We start from the raw sequence: 19,269 nt of genomic DNA, 5'->3' as shown, positions 1-19,269 counted from the left end.
CTACCTTCTAGTGAGTAATTTCTCTAATTTCAACAAGAGGACAAGCTATAACATAACAAAAGTGACTTCAGTACCTCCCTTGCAGCAATTACAATGATCTAGGTTGCTTTTAGGCAGAATATGGTAAAAATGTGACTCACTGGAGATGAAGACTGAACCACCTCCAGCTGAGTTGTGTGTAGCATTACTGCTGTTTAAAGTATTAAGTATTGTGTTATGTTTTAAATTTATTAAGTATTCATCATGTTATATATTAAATTTATTAAGTATTTATTGTGTTGTGCTTTGAATTTATTTAAACACAGCCATTTTCCAAAAAGGATTCGGGACTAAATCAGATGCACTCTAAATGACTGTACTCTCCCTATTATATAATAGGAGAAGGAAGTTTTGGTACTGTGCAAGGAGTTTATGTAGATAGGAATGAGCATCAGGTCAGCTGAACACTCGCATGAAAGCTTGTTGCTTTGATCATGACAATATAATTGCTTAGTTTTATTTTTAAGTCCATATTCAGGCTAAAAATTCATCAAATATATTAATAGGTTGATGTCTAATATACATAATGAATTGCTTGTTTATAAAAAATGAGTGTATGTCATGTTGGTTATATTCATTGATGCATACCAAAATTTTAAAAATGAATATCTTCTGTAATCATATTATCATTCCCATTGTAAACCAGGTCCCCTTTCTCTCCCCCAAAATATAGTCCCCACAGGCCCTGAACAACTTGCAGATGAAATGGAGAATCAAATAAAAGCACCTGATCCAAGGCCTGGTGCCCCTCCTGAGTACAATTCCCATTTTGTACCAGGTAGGTTAACTATTCAGAAAGAATCTTGCCCCTCTCCAGAAAACCATACTCATAGTTAAGATTGCTTTTAAAATTAACTAATTAATTAATGGAATGATTCAGTAAATAAATACTGGATGCCTACAGCATGCCGAGTAGTTTACTAGATGTTAATTAGAATTATATTCCTGTCTTAGGAAGGAAGTTGTGCAAACATTGATGGCATTCTCTTTGCTTGAATGTGAAGAGAACGTTGTCCTGTGAAGAGCACAGAGGGCAGTAACTGCCTCTACTGGGGATTTGAGGGAAGCACTAACTGAGGAAATCAAGTTTTACTGGCACGTGAGGAATTTATCAATCGAAGGAAAGGGGGAAAGGGCCATACTTGCAGAAAGAACAATATGTCCAAAAGCTCAGGGTCATGAAGGTCTGGTTGGGACAAATGGCAGGAGAAGTGCAGAAAAATGGAAGTGAATGGCTTTGAGTTCTGATTCAGGAGCTTGTAGTTCAGCAAATAGTTTTATAAGTCTGAATACACAACTCATACTGTACTCAGGGACTCAGGAAAATAGATACTCCTAAGTATTTGGGCAATATGTAAATTCTTTAAAATTAAAAATACTCTTACTCTTTCACTTGGTCATGGCTAAAAAAACTAAACAAACAGTATTTTTCTCGAATGAACATCCTTATGATAGATTTTCTTTTTTTTCCAGAGAACAGCAAAACATCCACAGCTAAGCCCAGCTGTTGAAACTTAACCTTAATCCTGACTTGAAGTGGAAGCTTTTAAAAAATCTTCTCTTGCTTTTCTACCAAATTCTAGCTACTGTTGTCTTTGCTGCTACTTTTTCTCCCTAGATCTCATATTCGAAGATGCCTATGGGTTTAATTATATGCAAATTGCAGGTTATTATTTTTAGAGACACACAGACACACAGCATGGAGGGTGGGTGGAGCCCTCTAGGTGCTGAATTTTGATCCTTTGCAAGATGACAGCAGAGTGGGGTCTTCTGGATTCTGCAGCTGTTAATTCAGGTCACCACCGACCGTGTTGTGATGTTCCAGACTAAAAGGCAAACTGGAGATATTTCTTTATACTGTTATTCTCATAAAGAGATAAAAGTGACATACTATACGTTTATATAGCAAGGTCTGTTTTTAATACCAAATAGTTTATATCTCTATGCATTTATATCTCTGTGCCTTTATATTTCTAATAATATGGTTCTTGTTGGTATATGTTGAGACTTTGAGAATGTTAGGATCCTTGACCTTGTGCATTAGAGTGTTACGTTCTCAACTGTTGTGTGCCTCCCCTTCCCCCTCCCCTCTCCCTTTTTAAGCTGCTTCACAAGATTTGGCAGCTCCCCGATTCACTTTTACTTTCCTTTCAGTGGGTAGAAGAACGGTTGGTTGGTTGCTTGCTTGCTTGCTTACTTGGTTGGTTCTTTGTTTTTCAGTTATGCTGTTAAACTAAAAATCTCTGTTAAACTCCCTTACTGTTCATGTGACTGTTCTCTTTATGGTGTTTGACCAGTGATGCCGTGAGTTCGGGAAGATCTTCGCTGAACAGTCTTTTCCCCTATTGTTCATCCATTGTCAGTGTTTTATGTTGACCATGTGAAGGACATTAAAGCCCTAAAACATCTAAAAAAAAAACCCAACTCTTACTTTTGACTAAGGAAATCGTTTTAATCAGGATTATATTCAAATACATTTTAGTGATTTAGAAAATGATAAAGTATAGTGATATTTCTTTAAATATATATTTAAGTGTTTGTTTAGAGGCAGAAACCAGTGAGTTAGGCTGTGAAAGAGCAGAAGAAACCCCAGTATCCACAGGATGAGGGCAAGGATGTTGTCTTGGCTCCAGACATATGATTCATGGAGCTCAGGTAGCCTTTGCCCCGGCAGTGTTTTCTGAAAACAGGGCTTCCTTTTCCCCTTTCCCTCATGTGTATGCATGTTGTGTGAATCTGATCCAGTATAACCCCTCATTATGGCTTAACCCCTGCTAAATCCAAGTTTTGACGACCCTACATTGTAATATCACTATATATACATTTCTCTATGTTTTACTTCATTGGCTATCAACATTATCTACATAATCTGTCTTAGATTCACCAGTCACTCTATATCCAAGAACTTAGGTTCCAGTAGAACAGAAACTCCACCGTTTCTAAGAAGTAAACATTGGTTATAAATCATGTTCTGCTCATCTGGGAAAGTGTCTGTCTCTTCCTTTCTGTATCAAAAAAATAGCACAACTAATGAATTTTCAGTTATGAAAATCAGCAACAAAAATTCACTGTGATCACCATCTAGTGGCTGAACTATATACTTATTTATACTGATGCAAATTGTGTGCCCTTGATTCACATTAAGGAACTTGAAATACTAGAAATTTTAGCTTTAATGAATTTCTTTAAATTCAATTATATAATTCCATTTGCATTACATTACTGGATATTTGTTACCATTGAAAATAATTTTGGGCCACATATGTTTAAAAACATAGTTGATAAAGAAGCCTTTGTTATATGTAGTCTATTTAAAGAGGAAAATGACATACTTTTTTGAAATAAAAAAGGATGATAATATTCAAAATAACTAAGAAAACACAAATCCCATAAAGCAGTATTTCTCAGTATTTTCCTACCTACTAGCATTGGTAGGAAAATGCTCCATAACAGAGTTCTTTATTTAAATAAGTGTGGGATACTATAGTTACACAAAGTTAAACATGTTTTGTTGTGTTTTCCTGCAGAACAATCAGAACCCTTAACGGCAATTTTAAAGCTTAAAAGAGAGTATAAAACATTTCCCACACGTAATTAGATTGTTTTTTTCTTCACTTCTCTTAACCTCTCTGAATAATACATACTTATAACAAAAATCATTTGATTACATACATTTGTATACAATTTTTTTAGAAGTATAGTCTCTAAACTGAATAGCACCATAATCTAAATTGTAATTTCTTTTCTAATTTATTGATCCTCAAAATTTGTTCCATGACGTACTTTTATCTTAAAATCACATGGTTAATACCAGAAGAATTAATCATCAACTCATTGAAGTGATATAACAATTAGTATTTTTGAGATAGTTTGTGTGACTTTTTAGGTGCATTGTATGCTTTTTAATAATAGTTCTAAAAAAATGATGAGCGGGATTTCCAAGCCAATTTGGGTACTCTTAAACACAGCTCTTAAAGGAATTAAAGTCTGTTCTTCACAACAAACTGAAACGTGAAATTTCCTCCATTTTTTCTAAAGACATTAGCACTTTTTTTCTCACTTAGCTCTAATTTAACATTGTTTCTAGTTACCATTATTTTTCTGTTAGTCTCTCCTGACTCCTGGTCTCTGTCAAGAGGTCTGTGTTCTCTACCCTTAAAAACGGGTATTCCCCAGAGGTCCTTGGGCCACTCCCCTGTCCAGCCCTGCCCTGCCCTGTCCTCTCTCTCACCTCTTCCATTCACCTGTCCTTTTACACTCTCCTAAGTTATACTGGGAATACCCCCATATGGTTTCATTTGCCTTTAACCACTTACGAATCCCTTAGCCCCTACCCACATCAGTCTCCTCTGCTCTAAACTTGCATTTCCACCTGCCTGTAGACCACTTGCCCTGGGTGACCCAGGATCTCAAACTCAGTGATTCCTCAGTGCATCTTGGGCATCTCACTCCGGAACACGTGCCCTCTGTTCTTTCTCTACACTGGAGGCCTGCAGGGACCCATGTCAGAAACTTGAGAATCTTTCCTCACATCCAGTCTACTGCCAAGACAATATGTCTCTTAAACGTTGATTATTTTCTCCACTTTCTACTCTTTTCATCACAATTAAACTTCCTTACCTCACATCTAGACTCCTGCAGGCACCTCCTTCCTAATTTAACCTTCTCACTCATAAAGGTTCTAAATGTAAAACTGGTCACTCCATTTTACATTTTACTAGCATAAAGCTCAGGTTCTTTGCACAGAGCATAGGTCTTTCATAATCGTCACTTCCTCCCCACCTTCCTTTCTGTTTTGTTTGCTAAATCTCTATATATGCATGGCCTTTATTCCTGTGGTACTGAGCTTCCTCTGTGCGGCTGCTCATTTTGTACCTGCTGTATCGAAAACTTTTGCTCATCGTAAAGGTGCTGGCTGGGTCTAATGTGTCAGCACTTACATCACAGGGTACCTCTTCTGCCTAGGTTAGTTGCCCCTCCTCTCTAATCACTTCACATACTATGCGTCTACCAGTGAATGTGTTACAGACCCAGGTCCTTGGACAATTTAATCAACAGAAATTGTTAAGAGGCCAGATGAGAAGTTGAAGCAGGGCTTTACTGGGATTCCTGCTACAGCAGAGGGAGCGAGAATAAGAAGCAGGTGGCCTTGCTCACTCCCCGAGGCAGGGGCTGAGCTGGTTCCTTAAATGGGGTGAGGGTAGGGACGGGTCAGTGGGTTGGGCAGGAGGCATAGCCTGGGTGGTCTTCCCACCCCCTTGGTGGTGCTGTGTGCAGAGATCATGCACAGGACCCTGCTTTTGCATGCAACCGTTCATAATATTTCCATATGATGCATTTTAATTTCTGTAAGTTTAGTAATGTCCCCATTTTCACCCCTGTGTTTAACAATTGAAGTCTATTTTTTTTTCTTGGTTAGTCTGGCTTAAGGTTTCTCAATTTTGTTGATCTTTTAAAAGAACCTACTTTTGGTTTTGCTGATTTTTTAAAAATTAATTAATTTATTTATTTTTGGCTGTGTTGGGTCTTCGTTTCTGTGCGAGGGCTTTCTCTAGTTGTGGCGAGTGGGGGCCACTCTTCATTGCAGTGCACGGGCCTCTCACTATCGCGGCCTCTCTTGTTGTGGAGCACAGGCTCCAGACGCATAGGCTCAGTAGTTGTGGCTCACGGGCCCAGTTGCTCTGAGGCATGTGGGATCTTCCCAGACCAGGGCTTGAACCCGTGTCCCCTGAATTGGCAGGCAGATTCTCAACCACTGCGCCACCAGGGAAGCCCAGTTTTGCTGATTTTTGTCTATTGTTTTTCCTGTTTCATTTCACTCACTTCTACTTCAGTGTTTATTATTTCCTCCTGCTTGCTTTGGGTTTGATTTATTTCTAAGGTGGAAAGTTGGGTTACTGATTTGAGCTATTTCTTTTTTAGTGTAGGTGTTTACAGCTGTCAGTTTCCCTCTAAGCATTGTTTTAGCTGCATCCCATAAGCTTTGGTATATTGTGCTTTTGTTTCATTCATCTCAAAGTATTTTCTCATTTCTCTCATGATTTCTTTTTACCCCTTTGTTTATTTAAGAGTGTATTGATTTATTTCCTCATATTTGTGATTTCCAAAATTTCTTCTATTATTATTGATTTCTGGTTTTATTCCATTGTAATAGAATATACTCTGTATGATTTCAGGTATCTTAAATTTGTTGAGACTTGTTTTATGGCCATCCAGTAGGTCTATCCTGGAGAAGGTTCTATGTGCATTTGAGAAGAATGTTTAGTCTGTTGTTGTTGGGTAGAGTGTTCTATACATGCCTGTTATGTATTGTTTCATTTATAGTGTTTTTCATGCTTCTATTTCCTTTTTGATCTTCTGCTTAGGTGTTCTATCCCTTATTGTGAGTGTGGTATTGCAGCCTCCAACTATTGTTCGTTGGATTGCCTATTTCACTTTTTAGTGTGTCAGTTTTTGCTTCATGTATTTTGAAGCTCTGTTTTTAGGTGTATATAATTGTTATGTCTTCTTGATGGATTGACACTTCTGTTATTGTAATAAAATGTTCTTTACCTCTAGTAACAGTTTTTGTCTTAAAGTATATTTTGTCTGACGTGAGTATTGTTATTTCACTAGTTTTTATTAATGAAGTACTAATGCAAAGTTCAAGGATGAACCTTGAAAACTTGCCAAGTAAAAGAAACCAGATACAAAGGCTATGTCACATGATTTTATTTATATGAAATGTCCGGATTAGGCAAATATATAGAGATAGCGGTTTCCAGGGACTGGGGGAAAAGATGGGGAATGACCGCTAATGGGTATGGTATTTTTGGGACGGGTGATGAAACTGTTCTGGAGTTAGATAGCAGTCATTAAAAGAACCCCTTTGGGGGGCTTCCCTGGCGGCGCAGTGGTTGGGAGTCCGCCTGCCGATGAGGGGTACACGGGTTCGTGCCCCGGTCCGGGAGGATCTCGCATGCCGCGGAGCGGCTGGGCCTGTGGGCCATGGCCGCTGGGCCTGCGTGTCCGAAGCCTGTGCTCCGCAACGGGAGAGGCCACAACAGTGAGAGGCCCGCGAGCCGCAAAAAGAAAAAAAAAAAAAAAGAACCCCTTTGAAGTTAAGTAGACCTTACTATCTTTATGACCTTAAACAATAATAACAGTAAACATAGTAACAAAAAATTAACCATGCTAATTATATGCTAGGCCTTGCGCTAATCCTACTATAACCTAATGAAGTAGGTATATTATTATCTCCAAAGAAGGAAGCTAATGCCTAGAGGCTAACATGTTAACTTGATATTTCAACCTTACTTCTGTACCTCTGAAATGGGAATAATTGTCTCATAAGGCTTAAGAGGATTAAATGAGTTAATATTTAAATCCCCTTAGTACATTTTGGTACATCCTACACACTCGTAAAATGGAACACCTTGTTATTTTTAAGTGGAGGTTGTGTGATTCATATCATCTCCATGTAAAAAGTCATGCTAATTTCCAATATATTGTAGTGTTTATAATGTATAACACTTTCATTTGTTTTTGAACACAGGGCCCCCTGGACCAGCTGTCCCTCCTCCTGCAGGCCACCCAGGAGGCTTGCCTGTGGGATACTACAGTCCACATCAGCCCACTACCTTCCCCTTGTACATGCAAACTGGTGGTAGCCATCCTATCCAGTACCAGCCTGGAAAATATCCTGCACCACAACATTCTGCTCCAATAGTATGGATGCCAATGCCAACTGTTATGCCAAACTGTCCTCCAGGTCTGGAATATTTAGCCCAGGTACTCCACACAAATCCAAATTATTTTCTTACAAAGTATGACTGGGGATCCAAAAAAAAGAGACTGGATAGAGTAGATAAAGGGATGGGTCAGTGATGACAGATGTTTGTGAGACTATCGGAGTGGTAGTGCTAATTTCAGAAATGTGAATGGGGAACAAAGAAGATAGGGATTTTTTTGGTGGGATGATATGGTTTTTGTGAAGGTTGTATATTGAATTTTAAGACATTCAAGATGTCCTATTGAAGGCAGTTTAAAAACTAGGAATTGGAATAGAAGAAAAATTATCAAAGATGTTAATTGGAGTGTCATTTGCTTAGAAGTAAAGGCTGAATGTCAAGAAAAGCAATATTACAAAGAACAGAACAGAACAGTAGACAGTGAGTAAATCACTCAGTGCCTCAGGCCATTGCTATTTCTCACCACCCATAGTTTTCATCAACCAGTCTTGTCACCTCCCAAAGCATACAAGGTAAATAAAAATAGGGGACCTCCAAGGATACTGTTTCAGGTCAAGGTCCGGAGAACCCCTTTCCACAACACAGAGACTCTCTAATTTTTATCTAGATGGACATTCTAGGACTGGGCCACCCATTTCAGAAACTGGGGCAACATGCCCACAGGTTTGTGTACCATCAAATGGTATTGTTTAAAAACCCATGTCAGAAGTAAAAATGTTGCTTAATGAAAATAAGATAAACCTAGTATTGCAAATCCCCTAGAAACTACTAAATCATGTTTCACTTTTAGAAAAAGCAAGTGTTGGAATATTGATACATTATAAGCAAGGGACTTGCCAATTTAATACGTGTCTCCCCACCATAGTCAACCAAATGTTCCTTGGAGTTGACATGTTTCTCTTTTCAGTTTTATATACTGACTGTTGATCCTGTGCATTGAAAACCATTGTTACAAAGTTCTAGTGTTGACCTTTGAAAGTAATACAGTTGTTTCAGCAAAATTTGGATTTTACATAAACCAAAAACTTTATTAACCTGTTGTTTGGCAAAATATTGACAAAGCCAGTCATTCAGGTACAGTGCTAGAGTAACTACATTATTTTGGAAGCTTATAAAATGCTTATAAGTTAACCAAGTTTAGAAAGTTTATTTTTTACTTGATGATAAATATAGAAAATTTCCTTAGAAATCCAAGATCTAGAGTCATTTCTTTTTAAAAATGTATAGCTTTAATATTGTTCATTTAAATATTAAAAAACCATTTTCTTAATTTCTTCTGTTACTTTCAGTGAAGTTAAATGAGCATATTTTATGAATTCTATTTTCCCTTTCAGCAATGTTTTTAGTTTAAAAAAAAATTGAAAAAGAAACAAATAATACAGGTTTAGAGCCAGACAAACCTGGGTTTTAATTCTAGCTCTACTCTCTCCTCACTCTACTACCTTGAGTAACTTTTCTAACCTCTTGGTGCTTGAATTTCATCATCTATAAAATAGTGCTAGTCATACCTACTCTATTGGTTGTTAGGAGAATTTTTAATGAGATAAGGTTTGTAATGTGCCTAATATTTTTGGCACATGGGACCCACACAGTGGATAATAGCTGTGAGGATGTTTTTAGTTGAAACACCTTGTGTGTAGGTGGAAGACACAGAGCCAGGCATCTAAGCATTTTTTCATCCTAGGCTTTTATTTTTTATTTTTGGCTGTACCTTAGTTCCCCGACCAGGGATTGAGCCCATGCCCCCTGCAGTGGAAGTGTGGAGTCTTAACCACTGGACTGCCAGGGAAGTCCCTATCATAGTCTTTTTGCCATCTCGTGTGCAAATTACATGAATCATTATCAGGACTATCCTGACACTTTAACATCCAGAGTAGCAGGTTTATATTATTTCTAGAATACTGGCTTGGCCAGTGACTCCACACTTTGTTAGAACTGCTTCTTAACAACCGTAGTATCTTATTGGGTAAACTTCTTTCACAGTAACAGGCATTTCTTTAGAATATTTTGCCCAGCAGTAGAAGCTCTTACCAAGTAGTGAATATTTTTACTTTTTAGTTATAGATGTTTAAGAGTCCCTAGAGTTTTTCAAAGGGACTGTAAACCACCCTAGTGGCCACTTTTGATAATTTTGTAAGACATGTTTAGGCCCTCTCACCTGATTGTGTTTTCATAAAAGAAAATTTTTTTTTTTTTGCGGTACGCGGGCTTCTCACTGTTGGGGCCTCTCCCGTTGGGGAGCACAGGCTCCGGAGGCGCAGGCTCAGCGGCCATGGCTCACGGGCCCAGCTGCTCCGCGGCATGTGGGATCTTCCTGGACCGGGACACGAACCCATGCCCCCTGCATCGGCAGGCGGACTCTCAACCACTGCGCCACCAGGGAAGCCCGAAAAATTTTTTAATGAAAGAAAGATTGTATCCTCTCTATACCCACCTGTAATGGATCACGCCACAAAATGTTTATGTCAGGTTACATTATTTTAAATTTTATTTATTACCACAGTAATGTAGTGTTCATTAATTAATGTATTCAACAAACATTTGGTAAAATATGGCATTTCGGGCAATGTTCTGGGCTCAGGCATTAGGAATGATCTAATGATCTAAATTATCTACAATTAGATAGATACGAGTAGTCTGTCCTTAAGGGGGTTTCTTTTCTGCTAGGATGTTCTCAAGTATAACAGATGATGGGCCAAAGTGTTTATCTTTACAGTGATTCCTAAGTAAACTTAAGGTAGAAGTTGGTCTAATGGTATTACCAACCTCCCTTTTCAAGGGATTCCATCCTTGGAGAATGTTTCCTCTCCTTTGCCCTCATCCTATTCACATGCTTCCAGCTCTCTTGGATCTTCCCCTATTAAAGTCTGCACTTAGGGAAGACCCTGGCATCAGCAGCCCAAGTGAATGGAAGTCAGTGTGTTAACCTCTTTCAGAGGTACTGTGAAGTAATATGAGATCGGACATTCCTGTGCAAGGTCCACCCTGCCTCATTCACTCTCCCTAAGCTACTGAGAGAATTGGCTTCTCTGTGGCTGGTCCATGTTAAACTGTCCCGAACTTCCTGACAAGTCCAGTCTGTGGGTGACATATCAGAGAGACCAGTGAGTAGGAACTGAACTAGGCAACATAGCTTCTTCTAGATGCTGTTACTGAAGCAGGAAGATGATTTTCTGATATTTTAGAGAATTGTTTCAATATTTTACAGTGGACATGGAGGAAAGTGTTCTATCTGGACAGCTCTGCTAATAACCATCTGATCAGGTGCAGATGGGCTGATTTTGCTTGATCAAAATGTTTTTGATTCCATTCAGTTTCAGAGAGATATTTTTGTATCAATTGATACATTTAATTTCTGTCTCATCAGTTTTTTTTCTAATACTGGTTTGATTTGATTCTGTTATTTCTCTCTCTCCTAATTGCTTTGTTCTATCCCAACAGTTGGACAACATACATGTTCTTCAGCATTTTGAACCCCTGGAAAGTATGTATAATTTTGTAGTGTCCAGCAATATTTGAATCAGGTGAAAATTTGCATTATCCAATATCTAGTTCCTTATTTATATTGATCATTTTTTAGTGGTTCAAAGAGAAAAGACTATCCTCTATTACCCTATCTTCAAGAAAGTAATAAAGGGACTTAACTTTGTATAATTTTATCTGTTTACACATCATACATGAGCTCTTAGATTTCAAAAGGACTTAAACATTTTTACCTGATTGAACGCCCTATCCTTTACCCATCTCAACTCCTCCATATTCACTTTTCATGGACAAGGGAAAGAAGGAGCAAAAAGACTAGATGAGCTAGTCAAGGGCACCCTAGTCAGCTAATCAATGGCAGAACTGGAAATAGAGTCTCAGTCTGCTGAGTTCTAAGTCCAATGCTGTGGAAGTAAGAAAAAATCACGGTAAACACAATGCCTGTTCTCAGTTCCCCTCACTGTATCAGATCTACACCCTCATTTCATTCATTTTACCTCCACATAGAGCCTTTGACTTTTCTTATTTAGTTTTCTTATTTGCAATTAGTAATGACCCTAATCCTCTCAGCATATTTCATAAGCTGATTAATTCATGGTCTGGTGTATGATTTCCTCTAAATGTTTTTATAATTAAAGTTTTCTTAATTCAAGTACTCCAGGAATATTGTTTCCAATCTTTGCTTCTATGTGGAAAAGTTTTAAAAATCATTTTACACTGAACTTCTTAAAAGAAATGTTTTAAAAGTTCAAAATTACCTATATACTTATAGGGCATATGAATTACAATGGCATTCTAATAATTGCATATTTTTCACCTGAAATTTTTTAAAAAGCTCTTTTGCTTTAGGCCCCTGTGAAATCCTACAAAAGGACTTCTTGAGGCCCATTTTAACTGCTTCTAAAATAAGATGGCTCTCTCATTTTTAGTGATAACAGATTTTGAAACTAATAATACATATGATATTAAAAACAACCTGGGCCAGATGGTTTACTTTGTGACCGAAGACACAGATGATTATACCAGGAATGCTTATCGGACACTGAGGCCCTTTGTGCTCCGGGTCACTGACTGTATGGGCCGAGAAATCATGACAATGCAGAGACCTTTCAGATGCACCTGCTGTTGCTTCTGTTGCCCCTCCACCAGGCAAGAGGTAAGAGGACAGAAGTCTCATCCATTGTTTCTTTCTGATCCAACTCTTCCCTGCACGATTGTGCTCCTTCCAAAGCTACACAGGAGGGGACTTTCATGGCACAGGCAGAATGGAAGAAGATATTGGGATGAGGGGAGGAAGGAAGCCAAATGCCAAATTGTCTTACCTATGGAAAAACCACAAAGACATTTTTCATGTGGGTTCATGTCTTCAGGTGCTAGTTGGCGGGGGGGTCAAGCACAAATGAGGGTTATTTAGTCAGTGATCGCAATTCTATCAGTTGTGTCTACTGAATTAGAAATTAGTCTGTTACCTAGAACACACATTTGTCTAAATGTGCCTACATATCCCCAAATGAGGTCACACTAAATGTAGACATGCTTTTAAATAGGATCGGAAGAAACTTGAGATACTTTTACTCTACCCATCATAATTTACACCTTGCTACAGATAAAGAAAGGGTGGCTAAAAATGAATAAGTGCCTGAGGATGGTGTTACACTTGGTAGATGCTGGAACTAGGAAGCAGTTGTGCCAAGTTGCAGTTTAATTGCTCTTCTATAATCTGTGCTGCCCTAGGAAAATTGTCTGCTACAGGGAAGAGAAAAGTTTTAGAGAGAGATCCAAGAGAATCTGAATTTCAAATATGCCACCTACTTAAAAGTGGGCAATTTACTTAACCTGTTTTAGCCTCAGTGTTCTTAATATGTTAACTGGGCAGAAAAAAATACCTCCTAGGATCACTGGGATTTTAATTATATGTTAAGTACCAGCATTTTCAATAGAATTTACTTATAGCCTCTGTGCCTTGATTTATTCACCTATAAAATGGAGATATTAATAGTACCTATCTCATAGGATGGTTATTTTGAGGATTATATAGTAAGTAAATGTCAACTGTGTTAGTAGTGCCTGGCAAATAGTTTAGTGCTCAGTGAATATTAGCAATTGTCAGATAGCTTACTCCTTTGTCATTATTGTCTTTGTATAATAACAGTCTTATATTTGAGATCAGTCTCCACTTCATCCTATACTTATACACACATACTGTTGTCTTCACAACATACAATTTTCAGAATGCCTCTTTTCTCTTGTTTCCTATTACACTTGTCATGTCTGAGATGTCAGTCTAAGAAGCTAGCATGTTACTTTTTCATGGATTGTGCCAGAAGACATGAGAACCCTAGGTCAGGGGCAAAGGACTTTATTACAGCACAGTAAGCAGCATGAACTCCAGCACACGTGCGTAGGTCCCCTCATCCCCAAGTTCTACAAGGATGACTCAGCGGATCCCAGGTAGATGCTACATATGCAGCTAAGGGACATGGAGCTTGGAGAACTGACCATTTTATAACAAGGAGTAATTTTGTCCCAAAGGGAACATGACTTCATGTCTCAAGGCTGTTCACTGAAATACAGCCCTAAGAAATAGCCTGGGGATAATGGAAGACTCTTTCCCAGTGACAGTTTCCCTAGTTCTTGAATGAATTAGGAACATACCTAGATTGTGTGTATCTGTGTATGTGTATACCTATACATGTAGCATCTTCGCCTCTGTCACTGCTTCATTTGCAGCTGGAGGTGCAGTGTCCTCCTGGTGTTACCATTGGCTTTGTTGCCGAACACTGGAACCTGTGCAGGGCAGTGTACAGCATCCAAAATGAGAAGAAAGAAGATATGATGGGAGTGCTTGGGCCATGCTCAACCTATGGCTGTGGTTCAGATTCTGTTTTTGAGGTAAACAAATATAAAAATAAATGTTTCTACTATTTTTTCTACACCTACTAACAGACCTCAGAATGATGTGCTTTTAGATGATTTTTCTGTGTGTGAATGAATAACGTAATGTGAGGAAAGAGTTAACTAACCAGTTGACATTGAAAAATTTTCAAATTATCATTAGGGGATTGCTTAACGTTTTCCACAATGTGAGCTTCTTTTGCATGATTTCAGTGTTTGATAAAGATAAGAAGAAACCATTTAAAACATTAAACCTGAGAATAAATAGCCTAACCTAATCCATCTATTTTATTCTTGGCTGTATTTCACTAACCATTTTTACCAAAGATTTCCAGGAACAGAATATAGGTCCTGAGTAATGAAAAGGCCCCACATATCACAGAACCAATAGAGCACCCCTGAGGTTGTGCAAATTGCTTATTTGCAAGATAGAAGTCTGTCTGCATCCTCAAGAAACAAGACAACACTCATAAACCAGGATAAATCTTATAGTGGATTATAACATTTTCTGGAAGAAGGAAAATCCTTCTGTTCTGCCTTCATCTCAATGGCCACAAAATGATAGCTTATTACTCTTAACAGTTGTGACAAAGGAGATTCCTGGGCTTCTTAAAGAGTTCTTTCTAAATGCCTCACAATTCAACAAAATTGATAATCCAGAATTGCTCATTCAAATATTTTCTATGACACCCGATAAACTTTCCTTAGTTCTCATTTTACATAACCATATCATCAACCATGACTTATTTATTAAAAGGCCATTATAGATAGATAGAAAATGTAGATAAGCCAGATTTCGAGGGCAGGGTGTGTGGGTCATTTTAATCACCAAAATGTAGTGTTTGGTTATTATCCTTGTGGCAGGTGCCTTCTAGAAGCTGAAGCCCTTTGGGACTCTGACATACTTTAAGAAGACAGGGCCCACAAAAGCCTGAGTGATCATATGGATTTTGTGAAGTGAAAAGAGCCATACCACCTTGCTTTTGCTAACATGTTTCCCTCGACTGGGAAAGACTCCCTTCCAATCCCCAATTCCCACCCTTTGCTATATGAAAAAGAATTTCAAAATCAGTTTAAATCATACCTCCTCTGACAGGCTTCCCTAATAACTCATTTGAGGGTGAAGAAAGAACACTGACCTGAGAATTGTAAGATACTCCCCAGCTTGGTTGTCAACCAGTTGCAAGGCACTTAACCCTTCTTGGCCATAATTCCCTATTTGAAATTATATTATTACTATATTCATTTCCTGCACCATATTTATACTACCTCAGTGTAAACTGCTTATAAACAGGAGAATAAAGCATGTAGTTTAACATCTTTCAATCATAAAGTCACTTTCTTGTCTTTCTAGGTCATATCCCTTGATGGTGTATCCAGTATCGGCAGTATTACTCGGAAGTGGAATGGTGTGTTATCAGCAATGAGTGATGCTGACCACTTTGAAATTCACTTCCCATTAGACCTGGATGTGACAATGAAAGCCATGATTTTTGGAGCTTGCTTCCTCATTGTAAGCCTTTTGCTTCTGAGTTATCCTGAGAGAATTATTCTTTCTGATGAGAAGCAGTGTAGTGCAGTAGAAAGGCAATACGATTTGAAGCTGTCTCTGCCACTTACTAGTTATATGTCTTGCAAAGTGTTTAACACTTGCAAGCCTCAGTTTCCTTATTTGTAAAATGGAAATGAAAACACACACACACACACACACATATATATATATATATATATATATATATATATATATATTTCAGGGTTATGAGTATTAGCTATCATATGAGTAAAGGGGCCAGGAGAGTGCTTGAAAGATACTAGGCATCCAGTGGGTGTAATTGTCATCATTTCATGTTACTTACCATTCTCACTACTTAAAGATGCCTGTTCTTTGATTTCTTGGTGAAATAAAATAACTCTAAAGCTGATGTTCTCTCCCTTCATATATTACCTCTTTGTCAATATACCTAAGATTTATTAGGTACAATTTCCTTGCTGTATTCCTGTCTGATTAGTGGCTAATATTCATAAATCATAGAAATAAAATTGATAGCATTTACCTTAAAAACCTAATTAACATATTGCAATTGGTATATTTAACATCTTTAATATTGATTATCAAGGTTTTCCTCCTTTCAACAAGGAAAATTTAGTTAATTGGTACCCCAGATGGAAAACTTATTGACTACCCAGTTTCAGATTTGCAATTGCTGTTCTTCATATTAGGTTCTCTTCATGAAAATTTCATTAGCTTGATTTATCCTTAACTGGAATGAGATCACCTGATAAATTATGAAGAATAACATTTTGTGCATTGCACCTAATTATCTATTTACATTCTTTATATAATTATTTATCTATCTAATTTGATATTTATCTATACATATAATTCTTTTTCCAATTTCAGGACTTCATGTATTTTGAGAGCTCTCCACCACAACGTTCATCCACTCATAATTGATGGACACCGCAAATCAGCAATTCTGATTAATGAAAACAATTTAGAAAAGTTGGTTGGGCTTACAGTCGGCCCTCAATTATTCACAAATATATTTATCTGCTCTTGCAGATTATTGTTATTGGGTATTAGCTTTGACAGGTAGGCTGAGCGTGTAAGTGAAAGAACACATCTAAACATGTGTTTCAATTGAGTATCTGTCTACCCGTCTACTTGGTAGACTAGGAGTTTACCTGAAAAAGTTATGACCCATTAACCAAGTAAACATATATATAGTGAACTTGAAAACGCTTTAAACATGAGATTAGGGGAAATGAATCCCAAAGCTTTCACATTAATTGATAGTAAAATGATGGGCTTTTTAGAGCAATCTTTGTTGAGATAGAGTAATATAGCTTCTAACTCTGACCCTCTCCTCTCCATCAACATGTCCAGTTACTGAAGACAAATTTGATTCCAGGTGAAAAGAATGATACTCTTCATTGTTAAAAACCAAACGGAAGGCAGAGAGGAATACTGTGTTTTATTGCCCAAAGAAAATTTTACTTGTGCAAATGTATCAGAACCTTATTTTGCAAACTTCATAAAAATTTCAATGGAAATTTTTATTTTATTACAAAATAAAACATGTTTTTCATATCATAAGGTTATATTTTCTATGCCTCATTTACTAGCATACACAATCAGGAGCTGCCTCTGTATGAAGATAGAGTCAGACTACCAGGGCCATTAACCAATCTAGATCTCTGAGCAGTTTAGAGACATCAGTGCCCTTATGAGAAGCTTGTATTTAATACATTTGACCTCTCTTGGTTATAGATGTCTTACATGTAAAATAGGTTCGGTCAAATCTCTAAGATTGCCTATTGAACCTGTGTCTCATTTGATATGACACAGAGGAGATGAGTTTTTTTTTCTTACAGGAAGATCCCTGATTTGAACTGTGCTGTTCAGATTGCAAGAGTTGGAGTTTTGTTTTTAAATTTTGCAATGTGACATTCTGCATAGCACTTTGTAAAAGCAAAAGTTACAAATGCAGGCACGGCTTAATATTGTTTTGCTGTTTTTTATTTAAATGATAGATAAATCTGTATCTATGCAAAGAAAATGATAAAACACAGCAAACATGCTGCTTCTCTGGGATCTATAGCTTATCAGTAAAGATTATTTGGATCAACATAGTAAAAGTATAAATTACACTTATTTGTATTAAGTAGTTAAAAATCACAGTGTATTAGTGAATACACTCTGACAAATCAACTTGCCTCTACTGCACTTTAGCTTCTTATCTGGACCTGAACTGTGTTCTTTCAACACAGCCAGTACATAGAATGGAATGTATTCTTCCACTGCTCTTTATTAGAAGAAGCAAGACTGAGTGTTCTTTGGTATGAGATGAAGGCCTTCACCCACAGTTCCTATTGAAGTGAAAGAAAGGTGACTCATTTTAAAATTATATTCATCTTTTCATGGTAAATGTTGTTTTACCCAGTTTCTTGTAATGTTCATTTTTATATGCTACTACTAGCTTTCTAAAAAAATGTAAAAACTGCTTGTTTCTAAAATAATAATTACCTTATATTTAAGGCAATTGTAGTCTTAAATGGACAGATATATTATTTCTTATAATGATGTCTGACATTTGATAGAGCAAATCAGACAATAGTATTCAGAAAGTTTACTATATAAACTTTCCATTTTTACTTGCCTACATCCCTACATTCTAAGACCTGATGCATACTACTAAGAAAAAATTATTTCTAGCGTGACATTTCAAATTTCTGTTTTAAGTTGTTGTGGTATTAACATGTCTCTTACAATTTCTTTCTTTAAAAATAATACTATGTTTCTTATATTTTTATACTACAGTTTATATTATAATTTTTATGTTTCTTAACGATATTTCATTGTGTAAAACTGATCAGATTGATTAACAAAACAAGCCATTCTCTGAAATGTGTGTGTTTTCATGTTTCATCATATTGTTTTTGGCTTCTAAATAAATATATTATAGTTTATAGTAAAATACTGTTTTATTTTTGACTTGTGATTGAGGCTTTGCAATAGACTGGATGTTTGTATTCCCCCCACCCCAAATTTATGAATTACCTGTGTGACGGTATTTGGAGTGGAGCCTTTGGGAGGTGATAGGTCGTGTAGGTGGAGCCCTCATGAATGGGATTAGTGCCCTTATAATCTGCCAGCCTTGATCTTGGAATTCCCATCCTCCAGAGTTAAATGTTTGTTGTTTAAGCCACTCAGTCTGCAGTATTTTTGTTATAGCAGCCCGAACAAACTGACAGAAATTGGTACCGAGAAATGGGGATGCTGCATAACAAATAAGTAAAAATACGGCACTGGCTTTGGCACTGGGTGAGGAATAGAGGCTGGAAGTTTTAAGGTGCATACTGGTAAAAACCTATATTGACATGAACAGAATTTTAAAGATAATTCTGATGAGAGCTTAGGAAGAAAAGAGGCAAACTGTAGAGAAAACCTCAGTCTTCTTAGAGAATACCTAATTAAACATGAACAGGATATTGGTAGAAATATGGACAATAAAGACCAGGATGGAAATGAGGAACATGTTATTGAAAACTGTAGAAGTGATCCTTATCGTAAAGTGGCCAAGAGCTCTGGCAGAATTGTGTCCATGTTCTAGTGTTTTGT

The 19,269-nt window shown here is 37.3% G+C and overlaps 1 protein-coding gene across 1 annotated transcript; it reads left to right on the top strand.

Moving 5' to 3' along the window:
• Positions 1-711: 711 nt before the first annotated feature.
• PLSCR4 (phospholipid scramblase 4) lies at positions 712-16,602 on the top strand. Its single transcript, XM_065876395.1, has 7 exons — positions 712-817; positions 7,574-7,809; positions 11,211-11,253; positions 12,182-12,408; positions 13,983-14,144; positions 15,502-15,660; positions 16,549-16,602. Exons 1-7 carry the CDS (start codon positions 745-747, stop codon positions 16,600-16,602), a joined length of 954 nt encoding a protein of 317 aa, XP_065732467.1. The 5' UTR covers positions 712-744.
• The last annotated feature ends 2,667 nt before the right edge of the window (positions 16,603-19,269 follow it).

Source organism: Phocoena phocoena, chromosome 4 (assembly GCF_963924675.1).
Source record: "Phocoena phocoena chromosome 4, mPhoPho1.1, whole genome shotgun sequence".
NCBI lineage: Eukaryota > Metazoa > Chordata > Mammalia > Artiodactyla > Phocoenidae > Phocoena > Phocoena phocoena.
The sequence above is the reverse complement of the archived record's forward strand: the minus strand, read 5'-3'. Positions and strand labels throughout refer to the sequence as shown.